The sequence below is a fragment of the Micromys minutus genome (genome assembly GCF_963924665.1).
Source record: "Micromys minutus genome assembly, chromosome: 1".
Classification (NCBI taxonomy): Eukaryota; Metazoa; Chordata; class Mammalia; order Rodentia; family Muridae; genus Micromys; species Micromys minutus.
This window is the reverse complement of record NC_137969.1, coordinates 182,383,971-182,411,320: the sequence shown is the minus strand read 5'-3', so window position 1 is coordinate 182,411,320 and position 27,350 is coordinate 182,383,971. Positions and strand designations below refer to the sequence as shown.

At 38.4% G+C, this 27,350-nt stretch overlaps 1 protein-coding gene and 1 pseudogene across 3 annotated transcripts in view; both read right to left on the bottom strand.

Moving 5' to 3' along the window:
• Positions 1-27,350, bottom strand: part of CRPPA (CDP-L-ribitol pyrophosphorylase A) — a gene marked incomplete at its 5' end in the record, with an annotated part of 280,876 nt that overhangs the window by 106,234 nt on the left and 147,292 nt on the right. For both annotated transcript variants that reach the window (XM_080936583.1, XM_080936584.1), the window contains one exon: positions 12,034-12,165. In XM_080936583.1, coding sequence (XP_080792709.1) covers positions 12,034-12,165 — 132 coding nt within the window. The remainder of the gene's footprint in view (positions 1-12,033; positions 12,166-27,350) is intronic.
• Positions 7,908-9,099, bottom strand: LOC308436926 (bifunctional phosphoribosylaminoimidazole carboxylase/phosphoribosylaminoimidazole succinocarboxamide synthetase-like; annotated as a pseudogene). The gene has a single exon. The product of its transcript is annotated as a bifunctional phosphoribosylaminoimidazole carboxylase/phosphoribosylaminoimidazole succinocarboxamide synthetase-like (transcript).

Below are 27,350 nucleotides of genomic sequence, written 5' to 3'. Positions count from 1 at the left end.
CTAAATTTAGATTGTTGAGAAGATAGAATTTCACAAAGCTTGTTTAATTTGTATTTGAGATAATAGTTAAAGATCATAAAGCAAATTTCTCTCTCCCTCTCTTTGTCTGCCTGTGGAAGTCAGAGACTATGGAACAGTGAAACTACAATTGGTGAATTCAATAAAAAAAAATTACAACCAGGGAAGCTTTTAATATTTCTATAGTTTTAAAAACATTAGTTTGTTATTGTTTTAAGTGTATATGTTTTGCAGGCACATATATATGTGCACCAACTATGTTCCCTTGGAGGCCAAAAGAAGGTATATGACTCCTGTACCTGGAGTCACAGACAGTTATGAATTTCTGTATGGTTGCCAGGAAACAAACCCTGATCCTCTGGAAAAGCAGCCAGTGCTCATAACTACAGAAGAATCTCTCCATCCCCATCTAATAATGATTTCATATTTATTTGCTGCTCATTTTAGTTATGAATTGATAAAATTTACAAAGATCTAATGAAAAAATTCTCTTGTGTCTTATCTTAGGACACATGTTGTTTGTTTCTTCTGCGTTCAACAAATATTATGGCTGACACCAGAACCTCAAAGCAGTCACTAGGATTTCAAAAGCCTAGGGCTCCATATACTTAGCCATACTGCAGAAGGTGAAGCAGCTACTTCTGATACCATTCTGTGACATTCTTAATATATTTTCAGTCACTGAACTAGCTTAAAATTATAGTCTTTTTCCCCAATGCCTTAGAAAAAGTTGCAAATAGCTTAAAAGAAGTAAAAGACACACATGGAGAAACAGTAGACTTAAAATATTTGTTAAGCAAAATCCTAGGATTTTATTGTCAAATTGAGTGTTCTTCATTTACTAAAACCAAACTACTGATATTTCATCATAAAAGTGGTATTTTTGAAAATAAGATCAAAGGATCACAATCAAGGAGGTGTTTCATGCGTTGTTATAACACAGCAGCAGCCACACGAACTGGAGACATAAGAAAGGCAAGCAAATGGCACCATTTATAAAGACAACTGTCAAGGAACAGCATTAACCCACTCATACCAACACTAGCCTTCCCTTCCTCAATACTGCTACTTCAAGGATCAAGTTTACCACGGGTAAATCATGAAGAAGAAATTCAAGCTAATGCATTGGCCAAGAAATGAGTGGGAAGTTACGAAGCATCCTAGAAGTAGTGTTTGTATCACTGCTTCCTCTGATCCTTTTTAGGCTGAATAAAATGCTTTCACCGTTGAAAGTGCTGCCTTGTCCAAAAAGCCATGTTCCCACCTGCCTTAACCTTTGCTCTTGGCTGACTGTACTCCTGAAGAAAACTTATATAACTGTTTCATTTTTCAGATAAAAAGGCAGACTTAAAGATCATGCTTAATCATTCTTCCACGACTGAGAACTGAACTCATTAATTAAACTTGTGGTAATTCTTTTTACAAGAGCTTTAGTTTGTATCTACTCACAAGGGTGAGAAAAGTGCAATTAAGTCTGCCTGATGCAGGATTTTCCTAAATTAAAAACAAAAAATAGACCACCCTCCCTGGAGAGACAAAATCCTTTAATTGCATCAAAACATCTTAAATATGGAGTCAGAAATTTAATAAAGGGATAAGAGGATTAGAGTAAAAAATACAGTAAAATTAGAAGTAAGCCCAAGCTTATTTAACAAAACTTATTCCTACTTAAAATTGGAAGGTGCATAGTTCTAGCCAGAGCCTATCCCCAGGAAGCAAGCAACAAACGAATTCTTACTAAAACGAAGTTGGAAGCACAATGCATAATGCAGACACATTAAAAAAACCTTTCTGTGCATGTGTTTACCGAAATAATTGCTTGTAGATTTCTACTTAGTGACTCCAGTCTTTTCTCAAGACTCTAGAATCAAAATGCATTTTAGTAATCCATCCATCTATTTATGGACAATTGAGTGAATAGTTCCTTGCTACAGTGGATGAAGAAACAAAAGTGTATAAAGATTTCTAGCGTAGTCTGTAGAGTTCTCTGGATCTATGCCCAGGAGTGAAATAGCTGAAGTGAGTTGTGTCTCCTAGAAATGACAGGGAAGCTATACTGAAACAATATGACTGCCTAAACAAGACCCAAACAAAGACAGTATCAGCATACCTGATGGGATGGTAGGTAGAAATCTCATTGAGTCCCACCTTTAGACAAAGAACTGCAGGCACATGACTGCTAAGAGAAGGAGAATTAGTTTCTCCCAAGAATGAGCTCTCTGTGTAGGTATTCCATACAGAGTAATCAACCCTGAAAACATGCACACAAAAAGACAAAACTTAATTCATCAATTTGCATTTATATATGTATGCACACATATATATGTTATGACAGTAATCAAAGAAGAAGATGCCATCAATTTGAGAGAAAGGCTGACCATAGGAGGAATTGGAGGGAGAAGGGGCAAAAGGGAAGAAATGAAATAGTTGTTTTATAAATAAAAATATAATACTCCAATATAGATAGATAAATAGAGATGTGTAGTTAATAGTGAAAATATTAACACAATGTGAAGATCTACAGCTTCAGAAAGGCTATTCTAAAGGCGCAGAAGTTCAATAAAGTATTTAAATTATGGGTCTGTTTAATTTTGGTGTTTGAATGTTTCATTTGCAACTTTTAAATAATAAAGTTTATTAAATAAAAAGGACAAAAATTAAACATAAGTCTCAATTTTGTTTCCTCTTTTCTTTTCATTTTCAAGATTTTGTTTTTATTATGTATAAGCAGCAAGGGGTATGTGCATGTGATGGGCAGCGACTCCTGATGCCACATCCCCAGATCCTCCTGGAGCTAGAGCTGATGAGCAGCCGTAAGCCACTCAACCCGAGAGCTGGGAACTGAAGTGTCCTCTGCCAAGCAGAGAGCCATCCCCTCAGCTCCCTTCTTATTTTGAATATTTTCGCCAAAAAAATCTTTCTGGTAAATAAACAAAATATTAAACATGTCTAATGGGATGCATTTTGTATGGTTCTGAATATATACTTTGAAATATTTTTCTGTTAGACTAAGATTACAAATTACAGATAATTGTGTTAAAAGATAGTAAATTGCAAAAGATTATAATGCACATTTTCGATTGAAAAGGTGGCCATATTTTAGTACTCTTATTGAACTCACTTCCCTATGTTCTTCCTGACGAAGGCAGAATGATACAGTGACCACAAATTATACAACATGGTAGAAATTAACAATCATGAATGGTGTCATTGTAAAACATCTGGTTTTCCTGCCCATTAAGAACATGAGTCTACAAGGAGTCACTGTTGATGTGTCTGTTACTCAAGCAGATCATATCCTGATCACATCAGTTAGAGTCATCACTCTCCACTCAGCAGGAGGAAATTGAAGCTAAATTAAAATATATTTCCTCATCACTTGTCAGAGGTGAGTAATTAGATGGTCGAAAAGCTAATAAACATCACCATTTTCTATACACAAGCTTACAGCAAACATTGCTCCTTCCTCTCGGAATCTCCATGAAGTATGTGCCTTACTGTTTTTATTGTGGTCCAATCAGAAATGCCTAGAGGATGTTTTTGGACAGTACTAGCCTCCCAGGCCAAGCAGCCACCATCTTGAAGCACTCAGTTGTGCCCATATGGAAAAGATCATCTCAGTTGGGCTTGTTGACAACTGATGGCTCCTATTCCCACATAGAGGGTGAAGTGGGACACAAAACAATACCCACAATATCCAGCCACTCCACATCACCTGATGTTCGCAACTCTACCCCTACTACATGTGGCCTCAGGGAAGAGCTAATATACAAGCTTGGGAAGACTGGAGAAAGGGGCCCCATCTATGCAGCCTTGGGGAAGCCATCATCCCGTAGGTAAAAACTTTCCAATGCCCCCCTTTTGGGGAACTCCCATTTCCCAGTAAATATCCATCATTTGTTTTCCAGTGAACTTTGGCTGAATAGAACCTCCTTGATTTGTCATTGGGACCCCAGGAGGAGGATGAGACATGGGTAACCTCTTTTCATGTAATGAAATCTTAGCAAAAGACTCTGAGAGACTGAGAACACACCATCTGATTATGTAGATAACTAATATTCATAAAATAATAACTGGGAGAGAAAATTCAGGAGGACTAAATGACTCTCTCCACAGCCATTCCTGGAAAACTGTGCTTAGACAAACTATTGGCTTCTATCTAAACTAACTATTTTGTATCTGAGTTATACACAGCAAATATCTAATGGCCAGTAGCCCCCTCATACATCTATGTACTAAGACTTGCTGGCCTTGACTTAGGCCTCACTCCTACCCCTCCAAGGCTTTCATCAAAACCATATTCCTGTGATGTGCTCCACTTGATTCATTCAAACACCAGAGCTTAGAGTTCTGTATACAGATGCTCCTCCAAGTTGGGTGATTAGTGTTCCACGAATTAAAACAAACTGAGAAGCTTCTTCACTCAACTGGTACCTGAAGAAATTCTACACAAAACTACTGTCAATGGCTATTTTTCACATGAATAGAAGACGATTTATTGGCAAGAAGAGAAATAGCAGCACATACACTTGGAAACTCTCTGTTTTTCCCATGGACTGCTTCTGCAGCTTGTTTTTAGCCTATTATTTACAATATTTCCACTTCAGCGTGATAACATGAATTGGATAAAAGTGGAAACAAAATCATCCTTTTACCTTTTCCTTTACATTAGTAGTAGGGTAGTGGAGATGTTGGGTAGTTTCGAGGACGTCAGATCACTCTGGAAAGTGTCTGTTTCCAGTCACTGCATAAGCAAGTCTTCCATGACAATCTCCAGCTGTCACGCACAGATCTTCTTACATGGCTAGTTCTAGGACAACGCTATGTCCAGAACATACCTTCTCAGGCCTCTGCGACCTAACACTTTCCAGGTTACATTTTTTCTAAAGTAATGGATGTCAACCTTCTCACATGAGACACTATTATGTTATAGGAATTAATTAGTAATAATTCAGACCTCATGAATCTAAATGAAGTATTATAGTTGCCTATAAATATATGCAATTTAAATTGATATAATGTTCTAGAAACAATTCTTAAATGGTGGCTCAGTGTGGAAAAATAATGAACATTTCCATAGCTTGATAATCCTCAGTCAATTCAAAGAAGCTCCAACACGTACATATGGGTAACACTATTTTTATGATTTTTGCTTTTTCTATACTGAATTGTTTTTGACATATTAAGTTCAACAAAACAAACTATATATAATCCAGAAATTGGTGATAGTATAAGAAATTATATAACTCCCTCCCATTTTTATGGTGTTTCTCCCCCTCAGTTCCCTAAGCATGTTGTACTACAGGTCTATAATAGTACTTACTTCCTGCAAGCTGTGAGTTTCCTCATAATTTATGACACAAACCTTAAGTCTAGTATTATTATGTGAAAAACTACAGCAGGCCTCTGCTGGATTTGCTCACTTCCTACAGAGAGTTTCCTGAATCAGGCAAGCTGGCTCGGCAGGCTAGAAAACACTAAAGAGGCCTTTCCACTCCTCTAACATAGTTTCTCAAATAGTCTCCAGCTCAGTCTTTTCAAATGTGATAAGAGAGAGTGAGGAGGAAGGGAGAAAGGAAGAGAGAGAGAGAGAGAAGGAGAGGGCAGCAGGAGGACAGGGACAGAAAGGGTTTATATAGTACAAATTGGTTGATTATGTTAAATCATATACCCTTGTAATTCCAAATTTTGTTCATCTCCCAGGCTGTGAACTCCAGGAGAACGCAAGCCAGCTGAATCTGGCTCTGCCTTGTTCTCAGCACGGTGGGGAGTGTGCAAAACATGGTAAATCAGTGTGCAAGCTGAGTAACTAACTTGGGGTGGAGGAAAGGCTTTGAAAGAAAATTTAAAATGCAAAGTTGAGGTCGGACCACATGAAGCTAGAATGCTGTAAAATGCCTTTGAAGGGTCTTTGGAATGCATGACTTACATTTAAAACGTTTATTTTTTTTTAATTTCAGCTTTGTATCTAAGAGTATATGGCTATTTATAATTGAGACAGAAATTTAAGTGAGGAGAATCATCATATGGTTGAAAATCAGAAACAAAATTTGGGCTAAATATGCTCTTTTCGCTACTCTCTGTTAAAAAAAAAACAACTCATATACAACTTACCTATTTCCTCAGTAAATGTAAAATTAGGAAAAGCTGATGCCACTCTACTGCCTGACATGGATGAACTGATAGTAAGTAAAATTGTTTCCTTTTTTTGTTTTGTTGGTTTCAATATTCCAATGTTCCTACCTAGCTGTTACCAATACATTCAAATGTCAATGAGAAAACACATATGTGATTTAAGCACATATATATGTATATATATATGATATTTTATGCATTTACATTTCAAATATTATCCTCTTCCCCCATCTCCCATGCTTCCTCACCCCTCCCCTTGTTTTCATGCATGTATGTATATATTAAATATGCTATACATATTTAAATATTTAAAGGCTTATTTTATTTTTTTTATTTTTTGTTTATTAAATGTTTTTTCAATTTTTATTTGTTATTTTATTTACTTACATCTCAATGTTATCTTTCTTCCCAGTTTTCCCACCACATGTCCCTTATCCCTCCCCTTCACATTTTTTATTCATTAATCATTTTATTTGTTTACATTTCAAATGTTATCTCTTTTCTCAGTCTCCCTTTCATGACCCCCCCAGCCCATTTTCCTACCCTTTGCCTCTAAGAGGGTGCTTCCCCACCTATCCACCTACTCCCACCTCAACCCTCTAGCATGCCCCTTCTCTGGGGCATCACACCTCCACAGGACAGATCTCCTCACCCCCCCACCCCCAGTGCCAGATGAGGCAGTCCTCTGCTAAATACGTATCTGGAGCCATGGACCAGCCCATGTATACTTGGTTGGTGATTTAGTCCCTGGGAGCTCCAGGTGATCTGGTAATTTGCTCCCCTATGGGGTTGTTATCAACTTCAGCTCCTTCAGACCTCCCCTTAACTCTTCCATTGGGGTCCCAGGGCTCAGTCCAGTGGTTATCTGTGAGTACCTGCATCTGTTTTAGTCAGGTGCTGGCAGAGCCTCTTAGAGGACAACCATGACAGGCTCCTGTCTGCAAGCACATCTTGGCATCAGCAATAGTGTCAGGGTTTGGTGTCTGCGGATGGAATGATTCACATGCTGGGGAAGTCTCTGGATATCCACCTATCTAAGAAAATTTAACCCAGAATTGTCCCCTTTCTAAAGAAAATGCAAGTACAAAAATGGAGCAGAGGCTGAAATCCCACTTCATTTTTAAATACTCATATTTACATGAGATAGTCAGCAATAAATTTAGTATACAATCTATTATCTTAGCACTTTACTAGTACTGTTGTTGGCAGAATCTGACGTGATGATGGCTTCCAACAACTGCCAACACCCAGAGGCTGTGCCTGACTGTAACACCTTCCTTGAGGGAGGCGGCCTGGAACTTGCATCTGGTCCACAGAATGAAGCACTGAGTTGTTGTTGCTGGGCTGTGAATTTAAGGGAAAGTGATCTAGTCTTGGGTGTTTCCTATTCTTGTTCTGCTGTCGGAAGAGCCTCTGGGAAGAAGTTCCTGTGAGAAGGAAGAACTGACTGGAACAGCCCACAGTGAACTCAGGGAACACTGGGTTTGAGCAGAGAGCGTTTCTAAGAGTGCCTAGGGTGTCTGCATTCCTACACATGGATCTGCTAAGTAAAACTGCTCTCAGGCTTCTAGACAATAAATACAATGAAATGTATTACCAAGAGAATTAAAAAATCTTCCATGTTGTACTTCCTGAGAGAGCACAGGTTTTGATTTTCAGACACAATTTATTACTTTTTAAAACAAAGAAAAGATTTTTTTTCCTTTAAATCTAAACTAGGAATATGTAACTTTTCTCCTACAAATTAAATTGCTTTATAACAAATTACATTCTCTGATGTTCTTATCAGCATGCTTTAAGGATATCCACTTGTTCAATATCCTCCCTCAAAGTTTGGCCCACACCAAATGGTTCTTTAGCCCAAATACCTGAGCAGCAAACTTATGGAGAAAGTATAGTTGAACAGCCAAGACCACTGGGTATTCGAAGAGATGACCACACATCCTGAGCACCCCAGTCTGGTGTGATTGGGGACAGCCGATAACCAGATATGCGGTATTACCAGATATCACTGGGCCTAGTCCATTGCCTCTGCCTGCCACTGTGACCACTACAGAACTTATGCCATCCCCTTCATATTCTGATTTAATCTTCAAAGTTTCATCTGATCCTTCATGTGTGGATGTTACTCAGAGTTCACATGGAACCTCAAAATTTCCACAAGCCTTCTTAATTTTTTCACAGTGACCAAGGTCAGAGGTCGAAACTGCACGGACCGTCGGACTGGAGAAGCAATTCAACTCGGTCTGCAACCCACTCAACGTTTTTCTTTACCATCTGGAGTCCTTCCGGAGTTACTTCTTTGAGATTATGGTACGACTGCTTGTCTTTCTGCTGTCTCTGATCTCCAGATGGCCATAGTCTCCGGGAATCATTATCTATGACATCTGCAAGAACAATCTCTTTGGTGGTCACATCAACGCCAAATTCAATCTTCATATCAACCAGTGCACAGTCCTGGGGCAGCCAGGATTTCTCCAGAATTACAAAAATAGCTTGTATGGCATGACTCACGATGTCCACTTCAGTCTGCCCTGTAACAAGTCCAGCAAAACAAAACTTTGCAGCAATGAGTTGCTCCTCAGATAACCGTGGATCATTATTGGCATCATTCTTGAGGAACATCTCCACTTTGGGTGGATAAAACTTATACCCCTTCTTTACACCAGGGTTCCTTTTGAGAAAAGATCCAGTTGTGTTGGAATCACTTCACATTGGGGTGCAAGGAAAGCAGTGTCTCCAAATTTCTTGGTGAAAGCAGTTTTTATACCAGCCCTCTGTAACAACTGAATGATGCAGCTGGTCATCTTATTGGAGACTGGAGCTTTGCCTTCCCGGTGGTTCTTTCTCACTACATTTCCCGCTGTAATCTGGTTCTTGAACTGCAGAAGGACCCTTCCTGTATAACAGTTCATAAACTTCATAGAGTTTTTTCCCTGTGGCCATTGTCCTAGGAGAACTAGAGGACCAGACCGCGGGGGCACGTGGGAGCCAGTATGTCCATCTTGTTAGACTACTTCCTGTTTATCAGGGGTGTCGAGTTCCTTAAGGCGAGTTTGATCTCAGTTGTCAGTTTACCTCCAAACCAGCACCAGCAACCTGCAACCAGTAGCTGCAGGAGAAGGGGCAGCAGCTTCCACCACTCCTGGCTCCGGCACTTTGTACCCTTTCAAGAGTCCCCAGAATTCTGAACGTCATACACTTGTAAAACTGGCATGGTTACACCCCCGCTAGAGTATGCAGTGATATTAACTACTGTGGATAATCAAATATTATCCCATATCCCACACCTGAGATTAAAGCAACAACCTATTCCTATAGCATTTCTGTGTGAAACCAGCGTTCTCACTACACATACCTATCTATCCTGTGAAAATCCTGTGTTCCTGAAAGGTGATACAAGATAAAACTTCAGGATAGAAAGGAAATTCCGTCTTTGGACACAAACATATCTTAGAGGTGTTGGACTTGATTGTGTATTTCCTATCAATTGCAATAATTACAAAGATTCAGAATCCAAAATGTTTCTAGATATTCTTCAGAGGACATATAAGGCCAAAGCTGACAACAAAGGATACTAGCATTTAACTCCAAATAGGGTATACTTGTGATGTAGGACTTATCTACATAATTTAATTTAATCTTGATACAAGGCTTTGCTTTTTAGTTTCATATCTTGTTTGGGGGTAAGACAAATATGTGTATATATATGCACACATGTGTGCAGGTGTACACATACCATAAAAGAGTTTCAGATCCCATGGAGCTGACATTACAGGTGGCTGTTCCCTGCCCAACATGGATGTTGAAAACCAAACTCGGGTCCTCTTTGAGCTCTTTTAAGCAGTAAGCCCTCACTCTATGTTCTACCCGAATGTAAGTTTAAATATCTGTGCCTACCTGGAAAGCCAGTAATGAATCAAATTTATTCAATTCCATTCCAAAAGCAACTCTCAAACTTATTAAACCATCTGCATGAGACATCAAAGATAAAAATGTAAAGCAGCTAGAGGTCTAATGACAGCTATGAACTGCAAAAGCAAGGCAATTCCAACTTTTCTATGACATTCTCCAAACGTTGTGTGAAATCCCAATCCTTTATACAAAGAATGGTTAGAAACAAAGCATCCTGCCTTCCACTTAACTAACTTGCTGCTACTAACACACTAACAGACACTTTTCTCTAGATAAATGCTATGCTCCGTTTCACTCTAGATGCCAGGCACTCATTTTAAGTGCTTAAATAACATGTACCTGTGGAAAGTACTTGATTACCAATATTATGAAAATGACATAAAATTAAGCAACTTCAGATGTGACACAGGGCATGAGACATAATTCTACATTTTTCCTATAATATAGAAGAGCTCAGTTAAATCTGAAGCTAATTTACAATTTGGAACATAGTTACGTATTTATCTGAAGTATCTTTATTTACCGAATGAGGCAGTCTTATGTGAACTACCTTATACTTGATATTTGCTAGCTTACTACTTTCTTTTGGGGTTTTGTTCTCTTAATTTTCTGAAAGGGGATTTTATTTATGAACATTATATTTACATAATTTTACCCAACCCCTTCTCTCCAGCTCCTATTCCTATAGCCCCTATTCCTTCTCAAATTAGTCACTGATTTTTAATTATTGTTACATAAACATATGTATATGCATATCTATGTACCAAGTGCACACAAAGTCTACCAAGGACATAACCTACTGTGACCATTCAGTGTTGCTCATATGTAACTGCTTATAGATTACTATTTACCATTAGATAACCTGGGAGTTCATGGCTGGAGAAAACTTATTTCCCTCTCTCAGCAGCCAATGATTACCTATAGCTCTTCATCTAAGGGTGGGGTCTTGTGTAATTTCTCCAATCGCACTGCTGTGTCAACTGTTGTTCCATCATGTGGGTGTTGCTTAGGAAGCCAGAATATTGACATGTCATGAGTGCAGTCTTCCTGCCATATTGAGAAGACACTATCTAGCAGGAGTAGGTAGCCCAGTCCTCTGTCTCTTAGAATCTTTCTTTCCCATCTTCCCAGAATTGCCCTGAGCCTTAGGTATAGAAGTTACATTAGAGATACATCAATTATGGCTACTGTCTAGAATTAATGCCTGCTCAATAGGAGGAAATTTATGTCTGACACTAAATCTAGTCAACTCTCTGTGGCTGAAGCAGTCATAGACCCTAGAAGCCAACCTACTATTGCCATTCTCCTACATGCATACAAGCTCTAACTGTATTATAAATAGTTTTTTTTCTTGTTCTCACAGATAAGCATAGCTCTTACACTGATTAAAGACAATTCCATTTGTCATTGATGGACATGGTTACAGAGAACTACAACTGTGCAGAATGCAAGGTTTCCATTCTTTCTCTAAAACAGTTGTTTTTATTTTATGTATTTCTATAATGAAATGATGAGTATATCCCTGTACATATGTACACATATCTGGGAATATATGCATGTTTTCCAGATTGCACACACACGTGGAGACCGGAGGACAAATTCAAGTGTTAGTCCTTCCATTTACCTTGCACGAGAGATTGTCTGTTCTCACTGTGTGTGCCAGGCTGGCTGGCATGAACATTGCTGCAGACTCTCCAGTCTCCATGTCCTCTTCCTCTTTAAGGGCACCATGGTTACTGAGCCATCCTTTAGCATCAGCTCCTACACAAGTTCTTGTGATTCAAACTCAGCATCTTAATCTTGTGTACAAAAGCTTTCCCTCCTGAACCCTCTCCCGAGCCCCAAATGAATAATTTTCCAGGCATCAATGTCTTCACCGCCAACATCCATTTGCTTTATCCAAATCGCTTTCTACTTTTAGAAGTATGAAAACATGCATCCTGTAAACACTAACGGATTACATACCTGGGAGTAATTTAGGAGAAGTCCACTTAATAGAATATTTCTTTCTTTCTCTTCCTTTGCTAATTCCCTCAGCCACACCAGGCTCTCCATCTTCTGAGCGAGGGGGACTAATGTGAAATCAAAGAAATGCACCTGAAAAAGACAAGGACAATGCTGCTCTCTTCAACCTTCCTCTTGAGAAAAGTAAAGTTCAACACAACATTCTATTACTTTTATTAACGCATGTTAATAATTTACAAGGTCTTCTGGGCAACACACACCTAGTATGTGGATCACTCCTACCTTTAGAATATGAGATAAATACTCAATGGAAATGCAACATTGAAAAAGATGCTACCATCATGTTCAAAATCATACCAATTATATAAGAACATGATTCCACTAAGTTTAACTCATAATCTATGAGTTCATTATTTCTTAGCCTGTAAAAGGTTAGTAAAATTCAAGAGAACCAATATGTGCAGTATTTTGGAGTACCTGACATCTGAAACAATTATTTATGTCCATTATAAACCCAGAGCATTTTCTATGGAACATCATTTTCAGCAATATCAATATTTAAGAAAATATGGCATAAAGGGGTTGTCCATTGGAAGTTTGACCATGCTCTAATGAGTATATTGGTAACACAAATCAGACTTAGCATTTTTTTTTCTTTTTGTGAGGAGTGTACAAGGGTTGGAGCATAGACCTGGGAGGAATGGGAAGCAAAAGTGATCAGGGCACATGGGTGTAATTTCCAAATAATCAATGCATTCAACTTAAAACAATTTAATTCAAATTTAGGGAATCTCAGAGTGATATTTTAAGATAAATTATTAAGTAGAAACATAAATCAGTTGTTCTCAACCTGTGGGTGGTGTCTCCTACAGGGATTTTGGTTCCGTTTTTCAGGGCCACCTAAGACCACTGGAAAACACAGGCATTTACATGATGAATCCTAACACTGGTAAGATTACAGTTATGAAGTCGCAACAGAATAAGTTTATTGCTGGGGTCATGATGACATGAATTGTATTACAGGGCTACAAGATTCTGAAGGTTAAGAAGCAATATCATAAATGGTGCAAAGACCACGAGGAAACATGTTTGTCCTTCTGAAATACCTAATTAAAATATTTTGTTATTACATGTGCTTACTAAACAGAAACAGGTAAAGTGTATGTTGCCCTCATGTTTCTATATGGACACAGCACCTCTGTTCTGCTCTTCCCTATGGAAACACAGTTCATAGGAAACATACATGTTACTGTGTTCCTTCTATAGCACAAAAAAATGAGTTTTTCTACCCTAATGATGTATTTTTTTTTTCAGATAAAAATATCTATACAAAATTCTTTATTTTTCTTTTATTGCTGAAGATTAAGGCTAGGTAGGGCTAGCATGCATACAAGTTTGAGTTATGTCCCAAGTCCTATAATGCTTATTTTTAAGGGACTTATACAATGATTTTAGTACATATTTGTTCAATAGATGTTCGACATTGTTTGAGAATTTATCATTAAACATAGTTAATTGAAAATATATTCATATAGTTATTTGCCTTTGAAATCTAAAGGAAATAAGTACAACCATATGCCAAAGAAATCAATAATATGACATTCCACAAAGAATCTAAAATAAAAGAAGCCAAATGGTTTCCAGAAAAATTAAAGGCAGAAAGTCTTTCCAGTGACAAGTAAAGGGTGAGAGGGATGATGATGGAACTTAGGTCCTTCCTCTCTGATTCTCTGACAACCCTTAGAGGTAGGATTCCTACTGTCTCATGAGGTAATTCTTTTATGGTAAAACCAAGTCTAGTATAATGAGCTGTAACATGGCCAGAAGTGTGAAGTACTGTAAAAGCTAGACTTTCCACTAGTGTACTGCAGCCTGTAAACTCGTGTTAGGTACAAAGGCCCTCAATGCCCACTACCTATAGCAAGAGATGTTGGTTCCCATTTAGAAGTCCTATAGAGCATGGCTCACCAACCATCCTAAGATGGGTAAGTTGAAGAGATCCTTTTATACCATTGCTCAAACCATCTCTACAAAGTCTCCTTCCTATGGGCATGCAATATTAAGTGAACTGGGATTAAAGGTGATAGGCTTGCAAAGAAAATGCAAGCTACATTGCCAAACTCCAGACAATTGCAAAAACTTGACTGATGAATAGAACATAAAGTTAGAGGGTTGACTAAGGGATATAAAATCCTCTTCAGTAATGGTGTCACAGAATGCACACCTTGATACTGAACCACTTGCTGAAAGACCACTCCTGTATGATGCTGAAGGCTTCAAAATACAATTAGACTTTGAAATCTGCATGAAGTACCAGTATCATGTAGACACTGTAAAATTGTGCTGGCTAAAATGTCACCCATAATTAATGAGTGAACTAGCAAATGGCTTATGTACTTAACCTTGGACAGCTCCATGGGTGGTAAGGGCTCTGGATCTCAGTGTTTGTACAAGCCCATCTGTGCCTCCTGTCCCTATACTCAATCCCACACATGTTTTAAATTTCTTGAGTGACCTGCTAATATATCAATAGTCCCAAATGAATTTCAATTAATTTTTAATAATATAAAATGTGATTTTTCATTCATCTCTAAGGACAGGTACATTTCGTACATGGGTAGAACTAACCATTAAGTATAATAAAGCTCAAGTTGGCCACTCTTCATTCCATTGTTCCTGTTTCCAGGAAAGCTAGAGAAAGGAGTCAAGATTTGTGGTATGAGAGGAAAGAGACTGTTTATTTGACTAATACAAAACTTAATTTCTGCAGCTTAAATGTATCCAAATAACACATTGCTCAAAGCCAACAAATGTGGAAAAAAGGGTGGTCAGGAAAAAAGAACTGGTAATTATCAAATAAATGACTTAGAAGAAAACAGTTCCAGACCAGTCATTTTGACACAATAGATACTATGAAATGATCCACATGTGTACAAGAAGTAAATGGGTAAATTAGGTTCAGTGCAGCCGAAACATGACTTTTAAAGAGTCCATGGGATCCATCCAACGGCTGGTAGAAACAGCCAGATACTAAGCAGATCAAAGCAGGGTTTATCTCCGAGATCAGAAGAAATGTTCAAAAACTTTTAACTTGCTTCAACTTTTTAAGAATTCTATGAAATCTATTAATAAAATTATCTTAATTTAATGAACTTACTTCAAAAACAAGAATAAAAAACAAAGAACAAACACCTCACACTGAACTGACTCACTCCATGAAGAGACCAAGACAACACTTTGATAAATGGACACAAATTAAGTTATAAACTATCAGGCAAACCCAGATCAAAAGCTTACCAACTGCTTTGTTAAATCTTTCTGAGCTACCACCAGTCCTAGCTGACTGGGAAAATAATAGCTTTCAAAAAAAAAAGTAAATAAGAAAAACATTTTAATGAAAATGTTAACTACACAGAATCTCATATTTACTTTTGATTTAAATATTTTTAAGAATGGATGTTTTACAAAAGTCTTGATGTCATACTTGAATACACCCTGATTTTTATATTTTTATTTCAAATATCTAAGTTACAGAACCAAAAAACTTTGTTCAGGAGAAATCTTTAGTCAGGAGAAAAATATTAAAAGCTTATTCTCAAATTAATATGATGGATTTTCCATTTAATTATTTCACAAAGTGGTCTGTCTTATAAGAGTATAACTTTAGGGCTGGAGTTAAGTTCCCAGCAGCTACAGTAAACAGCTTACAATGGTCTATAACTTTTGTACTAAATGATCTGATTCTGTTTCCTCATCGCAAAAGGCAATTGCACATGCACACAAACAGACACAGACTTTCTCTCTCTCTCCCTCTCTCTCACTCACTGTAGGGGTTTATTTTTAGATTTTTAATTTTTAGATTAGTATTGTGTATGTGTTTTCCCTGCATGTGTGTCTCTGCACCATGTGCATGTAGTTCCCATGGAAGACAGCGTGGCCATCAGATGCTCTACAACTGCAGTTGCAGATGGGTGATTGCCACCACATGGGTTCTAGGAATAAAACAAGGGTCCTCTGAAAAAGCAGCCAGTGTTTTAGTCAGTGAGTTCTTTCTTCCCCACACAATCTTTTGTAAAGAACATAACTTTGCCACTGATTCTACAGAAAATCAATCTCATGCATTATACACAGTAATTATCAACACAGCTGAAACATCTGGAATAAACATTACAAATGAAAGTTAAAAGCAACACTATTGATTAATATGAGGATTTTATATATTCATAACATTAATATGTATTTTACTTTTTTTTCTCTAGAGAAAATGATCAGAGACTATAAACTGCCAAACTAAGAAGTTAAAAGATTGAGAATCTTCAAGAGTTTCCTATGCTGTGTGTATTCAAATGTTTCTCCTCTTTCAGAGGGTTAGGCTTTGGAAAACTTGCCTTAGAAAATGGAAATAACATTAAGTGAAAATATATTTAATATAGCTACACTCAATATTACGGCTTAGCACCTCTGTAGAGCATTGGTCATTTCTCCTTTGCAAACACGGGTCTGGTGAGAAGCAGGCAGTCAACACTGAGAACACGGCACTGCAGTATCAAGACACACTGGGAGAAAATAAAAGTAAAGACAAAAACCAAACCCAAGACTCAGTGACTGGTTTCTACTGAGTCGATACCAACTCTCTACAGTCATAAAGTTGAAAACTCCCATGTTAAAACATCTTAAGCTTGAATAATCTGCATATTTTGTGACTTGCCAAAATTTTTGTTTTCTATCATGAAACTTAAGTTTTCTGTAGGTGATCTAGATAACCATTATGTGTTTTTGTTGTAAGCAGATTAATTTCCTTTTTGAAATTTATGCATCAAACAGGCTGTATGTATTTACATCATCAACAACAGTGTCCACTACACACTATCTTGAACCTATAGGAAGAGATCCTTGTAAATGTTTTTTTAACATATTTGCTGAGTTAATATAATCCAAAATGGAAAACAACATTAAATGAGTTTTTCAAAAGATAAGGTATCTGGATTATAGTGAGAAAAGACAGTGTGTTCAAAGACTCAGAAACCCCAAATGTAAGTACATAGCATATATAAGCAACACTATGAAAGCCTCTGCAAGCATTCAGACCCTTCATCTTGGGTGCATGTGGACTCGTCAAACAACCTCAATCATTATAATTGTTTAATCTTTTAAGTTAACAATAACCATTTAAAATTTCAATAGTTTTAAAGATGTACTATAGACTTTTGTGATCTGTAATGAAGACAATATTCTGTAAGCAGTTGAGAAGAACATGTACTCTTGGACAGTTGGAGGGTTGACTCAGTATGTCTGTTCATTTGATCTGGGAACAATTTAGACTGGTGATTTCATATAATCTATCCACTGCTTAACATCCAGAAGACATTAACTTTCCTAATATTGCACTGTACTTTGTCTTTTCTGTCAGGTCTTACTTACTTTATAAACTCCAATGTGCTAATGGAGACTATAAATGTATTCACAAGTATATAATTTTGCTAAAATGCCTACTTCATTATGATTGATACCTTGTTTGTTGACAAATACTTAATATATAATTGACAATAAATGAGTTGAGTTATTATGATCTGTGCACCACAATGTTCAAAGCAGCCCTATTTATAATAGCCAGAAGCTGGAAAGCACCCAGATGTCCTTCAGTAGATTAATGGATACAAAAATTGTGGTATATTTACACAATGGAGTGCTACTCAGCTATTAGAAACGACTTTATGAAATTCCTAGGAAAATGGATATATAGAGAGAATATCATCCTGAGTGAAGTAACCCAATCACAAAAGGACAGACATAATATGCAGTCACTGATAATTGAATACTATCCCCCGAAAGCTCTGAATATCCAAGAAACAGCTAACAGATCATATGAAGCTCAAAAAAAGGAAAGGCCAAAAAGTAGAAACCCCAGTCCTTCCTTGAAAAAAAAAAAAAAAAACCAACAAAAACATCAATTGTATAATACCCACTCAGAGTTGGATACACCTAGACCTTAAATCATTAATAACTTAAGAGCTAAGAAAATAGATAGCCTTGTGGCAATTTTTGATCATTATGTTTAATCTATACACACCAAGAAAATTTTGACAATTTGCATGTCACATTTTGTTTTACATATACTTTATGCTTATGGTAACTAGTAAGATTTCAATGCATACTATCAAACTTTTAAAAAATCAAGTACTGAAAAAATATATTCATATCATTTTATGCCAAAATGCTTTAAAAATCTGTACATATCTCTCTCTTTTTTAAATAAAGTTGTAAGAAAAATAAGTAAATAAATAAAAAAATTCAAAACAATAAAAAATAAAATAAAGTATGTCCTCATGATTTTCTGGATTTCTTCAGTGTCTGTTGTGATATTTTCTTTTCCTTTCTGATTTTATTAATTTTGATCTTTCCTCTCTGTCTTTTAATTAGTTTGGACAAGGGTTTGCCTATCTTGTTGATTTTTCTCAGAGAACCAAATAGAAACAAAGAACAATACAAAGAACCAATAAAAGAAAGCTGAAGTTTCCATTGTATGAAAAGACACTATTACTGAGTCAACTCTTATAAAGGCAAACATTTAATTGTGGCTGGCTTACAGTTTCAAAGGTTTAGTTCATTATGGTGGGAAGCATGGCTAGCAAACATTGTGGTGGAGGAGCTGAAAGTTCTACATCTTGATCTGAATACAGCCAGGAGGAGACTCAACTCCATAGTGGGCAGAGCTTGTGTCTAGGAAACCTCAAAGCTTACACCCAAAGAGACACACTTCCTCCAACTAGGCCACACCTCCTAATAATGTCACTCCCTATGGCTAAAGCATTGAAACACATTAGTTTATACTTATTCAAATACACATTTCTTGAATGCTTGTATCAGTAAACTTCACATGTCCTTGATAATATATCCATTTCTTCTATCATATGTCTTTGGTGGAAGCAATGAAAGATTCTCTCTTCCATCTCTTGTAGTTTGCTGATGAAGCTTGCCTCTGTCGTCCCTGTTCAAATCCCAAAGTTCTTCATTGGCAGAGTCCTCTCAGGTTACATTTTCTTTATAGAATCTATTTCCATTATCCGGTCTTGACCTGCCTTGTTCATTTTCTTTCACTGTTAATTTGGGTTTTCCTGAATTTTTTAAGCGATTTATTAATTTCCTCTGTATTCTTTTTTTCATACAGATGACTTAGGATCTTTTGCTTATGCTTCATCTTTGTTAAAATATCTGCAGACTGCTCTGGTAGTACAATTGGGAACTAGTGGAGGCATGTTGAACTGGCTGGTTTGATTGTCTTTTCCACTGGCATCTAGATACCTGGGATTGAGATGATTATACATCTAGGTGCTAATTTCTAGATTTGTCTTTATTGGGTGTGTGTTTTGTTCCAAGGTTTCAGTTTCCTTCTCAGTTTGCAGAGAGTGTGAAGGCTGCTTTGTGCTAGGAATTTTTATTTGCCCCTGAGAGCCGTAGCCTCTGGAGCGTTCCAGGTAAAAGGTATTTCTGGAAGGCAGCTATGCTCACCACTATACAACCAACGCAGGCTTAAAAGGTATTTCTGAATAGTGGGGACTGACACGTAGGAACAGGATAGACTACATGTCTGAAGGATTTCACAGAACGGAGGGGGAAAAATGTTCTACCATGGCCTTCTCATTCCATCTTCTCGGAATGGGAAGGGACAGTGAAGAGAGACCACCCAGTCTGCTATTACACTGGGAATGAGACTGGGGAGCTAGATCTAGGGGGACAGAAGGAGCAAAGATCTACTGACACTATCTGCTTCCCAGGCAGCAGTGGTCATGGTCTGTGGATTAGCAGAATATCTGCTGGATTTGGGGCCTGAGATAAAGCAGCAAGTGGAGAGAGGGATGTTAGGGGTGGTGGCAGATCTGTGGGATCCACAGGAGATGTGGGGAGTCAGAGAAGAAAGGCTGTAGCAGGTGTTGCAAAAATAGGGATGAGACTGGATGTTTGAGGCTGGAGAAGAAGGGGGATTGGTAAAGCTCTTCAGTTAGAGAACCTGTTTCCCTGGACTGCTCAGCTAATGTGTTCACAGGGAATGCCTGCTGCTGGAGGCTGAGATACCTGGACGAGTTGAGGAAGGAAGGTTGTGGAAGAAGATCATTGTGTAGAAGAAAGGGAGAATGCCTTGTGTTTATGCAATGAAACTGAGGGTTAGATTTGGGGGGATTGGATTTGGAGGCGTGAAAAAAGAAGTGTGTATCTGCTTCCAGCCTACTTGTTGTTCTGGTAGGAGTGACCCTTAGCAGGCATGCCTTCTGGGGTTGGGGACTGAGACAAAGCAATGGGTGGTACATTGGAAGGGGAATATCTCTGCGATTCATAGGAGATGGGAATGAGGGAGGCAGGTAAGGCTGCCACCGGTGCTCTACTGCTGGGGATGAGACTGGGGCTTGAATGGAGGGAAGACAAAGGAAGACTGCAGGCAGCCTAACATTTTCTGAAAGGTATGGCTTGTACATTAGCAGGGGGTGCTAGGGTCATAAGAATAATTGGAGAAAGGAAGGTTGGGGAGATGTTGTGGTCCACTAGAGATAGGTTGAGAGAAGGAAAGGGGACAGTAGTAAGTTTTCTGCTACAGAGCTGAGACTAGACAGGTGATTGGATCTGGAAAAGGTCTGGGTTCACAGTCAGCCAACATATTGCCCCAGCAGGAGTGGACCCTCCATAGTTTGTTCTTATTTTTGTTTTGTTTTTTTAATATGAACTTTGCATTTCTAGCTGTCATGCTTTGTGACTGTGAGGTTTCTGCCGTGGTTTGTTTCCATTATTTGGCTTTATCACTTGTATACCTATCAGTACTTTTGGTATTCATGAATATCAGGCAAATATGTGGTACACAGATTTGAATTCAGACAAAGCACATGTTGTGGTGGTTTGAATAGTTTGGGCCCCCACATGTTGCAGTAAATGTTAAAAAATAAAATTATAACCTTGTATTTTCTGACAGTGCTGGCTTCCATAGAGTCACATGGTTCTGTGGGGTAACTGTATCCTAGTGGCTCCATGCCACCTATAAGAATTCAGGTGTGGTTCACTCCACCGCCCCCTGCATGTTATTTTCACTCACTTTCCTCCACTGCCCAGTAAAAACAGGACTCACAATCATTGAATTATATTTTTAAAAAAAGTTTATATGTTAAATTCTCAACCCACAAACCCTCTACACAATAAACTTACAACCAGTGAACAAAGATATAAACTTTCCACCTAGCTAAGATAAATAAACCCATAGAAACCCTTAAAAATAATCATAACAACCTTATCAATCTAGAGATGCACTGAGAGAAACATCCACATCTGCTTCCATCTTGCTTCCTCTCCAATCTCTGCCCCTCTTTTCTTCTTCTACTTTTCTAGCCCTTCCCCCACCCCAATCTCTACTGTCCAATCATGTATCGCCTTGACATCAACCCACACCTACAGACTCATGTGTTTTAATATGCTTGGCCCAGGGTGTAGCACTATTAGAAGGGATGACTATAGGAGTGGCATTATTCCAGGGAAAGCGTCATCATGGGGGTGGGCTTTGAGACCCTTCTCTTAGGTGCCTGGAGATGGTCTTCCTCTGACTATTTTCAGAACAAGATGTACAATGGTTAGCCTCCTCTCCAGCGGTGTCTCCCTAGACACTGGCATGCTTCCTGCCATAATGACAATCTGAACTGGTAAGCCAGCCCCAATTAAATGGTGTCCCTTATAAGAGTTTCCATGCCCTCGACAACATGTGCTGACACCTGAGTCTCTGATCTTATTCATTCTGATTGGTATAAGGTAGAATCTCAGGGTCATTTTGATTTGCATTTTCTTGATTATTAAGGACTTTGACCATCTCTTTAAGTGCGTCTTAGCTATTCTAGATTCCTCTTTTGTGAATTCTATGTTTGGTTTTATACCACATTTTTTGATTGGGCTGATTGGATCTTTTGAAGGTTGACTTCTTGTGTTAATTATATAGTTTGGATATAAGCCCTCTATCAGATGTTGGGTTAGGGAAGATTATTTCCCAATTTGTAGGTTGTCAATTTGTCTTGTTGACTCTGCCCTTTGCCTTACAAAAGCTTTTCAGTTTCATAGGTTCCATTTATTAATTCTGGATTTTAGAGCCTCAGCCTTTGAAAATCTGTTTAGAAAATTTGCCCTAAATTTCAATGAATTTGATGCTCTTTCCTTCTATCTCTTCTAATAGATTTCGTGTATCTGGTTTTATGTTGAGGCCTTTTATTCAGCTGGACTTGATCTTTCTTCAGGGTGACAAATATGGATATATTTTCATTTTTCTACATATAAACAACAGATAGACCATCACCATTTATTGCAGATGTTTTCTTTGTTCTATTGTATATTTTTGGCATCTTTGTCAAAGATCAAGCAGTTATAAGCATATGGTTTTATTTCTGGGTCTTCAATTCTATTCCATTGATCAACCCGTCTGCCTCTGTACCAATACTATGCAGATTTTATCACTATTGCACTGTAGTGAGCTTGAGGTCAGGGATGGTGATTCCCCAGCAGTTCTATTATTGTTAAGAATTGTTTCACTGTCGTGGGTTTTGTTTGTTTGTTTGTCTGTTTGTCTGTTTCTTTGTTTTGTTTTTTCTATATGAAGTTGAAAATTGCTCTTTCCATGTCTTTAACGAAATGTGTTGAAATTTTGATGGGGATAGTGTTGAATCTGTAGATTGCTTTTTGTAGGATGGCCACTTTTACTATGTTAATTCTACCACTCCATGTGCATGAGAGATCCCTCCATTTTCTAAGCTCTTCCACTCAGATGGCAGCACAGGTTGGTGAGGATGTGGATAAAGGGAAACACTCCTCCATTGCTGGTCAATTTGCAAATTGCTATAACCACTATGGACATATACACAAAAGATACCCCACCATGCCGTGCACGTGTTTATAGCAGCCCAAAGCTATATCTTGTGATAGCCAGAAGCTGGAAACAACCCAGATGTCCCACAACAGAAGTGTGGACATAGAAAATGTGGTTTGTTTACATAATGGAATGCTACTCAGCTATTCAGAACAAGGAAATTGTGAGCTTTGCAGACGAGTGGATGAAACTAGAAAATATCCTTACTGAAATAACTCAGGCCCAGAAGACCATGCGTCATTTGTACCCACTAGTGAGCAGATAATATGCAAAAAAAGTACAGAATCCCCAGGATAAACTCAACTCAAAAGGGTTAACAAGCCAAAGGGACCAAATGAGGATTACTCAGTCCCACTTGGGAGGGAAAAGAAGGCAATCACAGAAGGAGAGAGAAAGGGAAGAAACCTGGGTGTAAAAGGTGACAGGAAGGGACGAGAGGAATATTATCAGGGATTGGGAGGACAGGACTGAAGCCCTGAGGTCCAGCACTAATAATGGAAACAGGAAACCTCAGGACCCTATAGAATGTACTAAGACCAGGGAGGTGAGAGACTCTCAGGACTCACAAAGAAGGACCTCAGATGAAATTCCCAAGGGTAGAGAAAGAGAACATGTAGAATTCATCTCCAGTAGAAACACAGGGCATCAAGTGGAGGGATGGGGTTGCCATTCCAGTCAAAAACCCTGACACAGAATTGTTCCTGTCTGACAGAACTGCAGGGATGAAAAATGGAGAAAAGACTGAGGGAAAGAAGATCCAGTGACCGGCCCAAATTGGGATCCAGTTCAAGGAGAGGCTCCAATGCCTGACAATATTACATATGCTATGGTGTGCTTACAGACAGGAGCCTAACATGACTGCCATCCAAGAGGCCCAATAAGCAGCTGAATGAGTCAGTGGCAGATACTTACACCCAAGCAATGGACAGAAACTAGGGCCTCCTCCTTTTTTGAATTAGGAAACAGCTGGAAGAATCTGAGGAGGAGGATGACACCATAGGAAGACTACCAGACTTAACTAACCTGGATACCCGAGATCTCTTAGACACTGGCTCTGCTACCAACCAGGCAGCATGTACTAGTTGATATGAGGCCCACAAAACATATACAGCAGAAGATTACCTGGTCTGAGCTCAGTGACAGAAGATGCACCTAACCATCAAGAGAATTAAGACCCCAGGGTATGGGATGGTATGGTGGGGTAGGGACATCCTCTTAGAGATGGGAGGAGGAATGTAATGAAGAACTGTTGAAGAGCAGACTGGGAGTGGACTGAAAAAAAAAGATTAAATAATATTCATAATAATAATAATAGAAAAAGAAAACTTGGAATTCGTGTAATTCAATTAAAATCACATTACTGCTCCCCCCCCCCCAAAAAAAGAGAGAGTTTCATTGGTCATAGTGCTGTCTCTTCTCAGCAATGGAAATCCTAATTAAGACCCCTATACAGATTAAAATGATATTTTGGGGATGGATAGATAGTTCAGTTGTTAAAGCACTTAATGTTCTTGAAGATGATCTTTGTTGGGTTCCCAGCACCCACACTGTGTCTTACAATCATCTGTAACTGCATTTCCAGGGAATTCAGTGCCCCCTCTGACTTCCATGAACACAAGGCCTAAATGTGTATTGTATATACACATATGCATGCAAAACACTCACACAAAAGAAATAAATAATAAACTTAAAATTTTATGGTTTTGATTTGTCATTACCAGGAAAAAATACAGAAAACATAACAGGTGTTGGCAAATTAAATCACAAAGAAGAATTGAAGATTTAAGCTTCCCCAGTTTGACTTTTTGATACCACAATTCACATTTTTCTATATTGTATATTTTTCTATATTGTAGGTATCACTTCTGTCACAAGCTTTAAGCCAAAATCGAGTGAGCTCCTTGTATTGGGTGTTTATCCCATCCATTTACCACTCAGACACACACAAAGTCTCAAGGCACAGGGCATGGGCAGAAATGCATTCACATCCCTTGTTCCTGTGTAACAAGACTGCCTGCCAGTTTGATTCCTCGTTGAGATCATCTTTCTTTCCATCTCATACATTTTGAGCACTGTCTGTAGGGTGCTCATTGGTGCCACACTGTGGCCATCACAAGAATGGTCTACTAAGATGTATTTAAAATTCTAAGCTCTCTTTAACCCATGACTTCAAAACTTCAAACTTTTCCAAACACCCATTAAACATTTCACTGGAAGCAATAACTACACACACACACACACACACACACACACACACACAGACACACACACACGAACACACACACACACACATACACACACACACACACATGCACACGCCCCACCCTATACTACCAATTGTTGGCATTATTTTTTCATCATACTGTGAGTAAAAACCCAACAAAAGGATCTTGCTTATAAAGAGAAGATGCTTCTGGCATGTGGATTAGGTAAATTTATAGCAAAAGTATCTGACTCCAGCCTTCTGGGTCTAAGCACAAGCCGGACATCAGGGTATATACCAATAACCTATTTTATTGCAACTGAGCCCAACAAGTCCATGATTAGTTGACCAGCCTTTATCACATAAGCCTTTGAAAGATATTCCAATAGAAATGGTAGTGAACACTGTATACAGCTGCCCTCTTCTACAGCAAGAGGTCCTATGGTTTGCAGAACCCAAGAGATTCTTACCCTGAACAGGGATGACGTGCCAACTCCCCATAAAAAGAAGTTAATTTTAGACAAAGGATTTCAGTTACTTCTTATTTGGAAATGTACTAGAATGAAAATCTTCTATTAAATTATTTTTAAGATCCCATTTTCTTCTAATGTTATATGCTTCAATTATGCAAAAAGTACAAGTATTGACATTACTCAGGCATCTTTTGTGGTAAGGCAGATTGAGTATGAGGCTTACTGCTGAACTGAGGATAATGGCATTTCTGACAATCCACTCTCACAACTGCTGTGAGGATTAAAGGGGATCATTAGTTTTTAAAAGAGAATGGTGACTCATTCCTTCAACCATCAGTGTCTGTTATAACTAATGTTGACATAATTACACTAATAATATGCATTAACAGGTAACATTTATTATGGAGGTTCTGACAGTTACAAATGGAGTGGTGATTCCATCTCTTCCACATTTGAAGAGCAAGAAACAAAAGGTTGCCATTGGGCTGTATTGTTTCACCCTGCTGGGAACTCAGTCAGGGTCACACGCACTGAAGAAGACAGCCAGTGGTGCTCTTCATGCTCTCTCAGCAGGTTCTAGAGGAGCATTCTGTCCAGAGGATTCAATGATGTGTATGTATTAGGTGCTGCCATTCACAAAGGTCTCCAGTAAGGATGCCGGGGTTGGGGGATGCATTTTGATAAAACTTACTATGATTCACCTCAGCAGTGACTCAAAAGTAAGTCTTAGTTTCAGAATCCTATAAAATAAAGCCTCTGGTGCCTGGAAAATTGAATTACATTCTGCTATCCAAGAGTCACACATGAAATTTTTGCAAAAATCATTCCAGTCTAAGCATGTTTGCATACAGAGGTTCTTTGCATTACCTCCAACATCTTCCCACACATCCAATAAAAGGCAATTCAGAGTCTGAGAAAACTGCAAAAGTGATCTATTTTTAGGCCACTTCATATTCTTATCCTCAGTGAGCAGCTCTTGGGGTTGGTAATATTCTGACCATTTTCTTGTCTCTGCTAGAGAATTGGTCCAAAGACCATGGGTGCCTTGGAATTTTGTTTCCTTGGCTGGTCTTATCATGTTTTAGTTTTCAAAATATAAAATATTAGAAAAGAAATGGTTTAAAAAGCATAGCTCATCATTCAGACACTGTAAAATTCATGATGAAGACATTGACATATTAAATAATAATATATTTATATGTAAGTAATAAATGCATATATTATATGTAGTGCCATTATATAAAGCATAAGATTTAAAACATTAAAATTCAAATATTAATGGAGCAATATATACATAAAACTTGCAATTATGGGAAATCTTCCTAAGTTCACTGTGACAAAAATACTGGAATTAATGCACTCTCTGCTGAGTGCACAAGGAAAGGGCACCCCCTGCCCTGACCAGCCCTGTCCTCCCCGATCCAGTGACGGGGAACAGATCTTAGGAACTTCTGTTCCCACTCTGAAACAACTTCAGGACACAGAGCAGAGCCTGGCTCACCTGCCATCCGGAAAGGTGGCTCGGAGAGGCTGAGCATCTGTGACCAGGAACAGATCTTAAGAACGTCTGTTCCCACCCTGAGGCGACTTCAGTACGCAGAGCGGAGCCTGGCCCAGCTGCCACCCGGAACCTGGGCTGCCGGGGAGTAGAGAGATCTCTGAGGAGTGCACACGGAAAGTGTACCAGGGACACAGACCAGATACAAAGGAAAGGCAAGAACATATCACTGACAACAAAATGGCAAGAGGAAAGAGA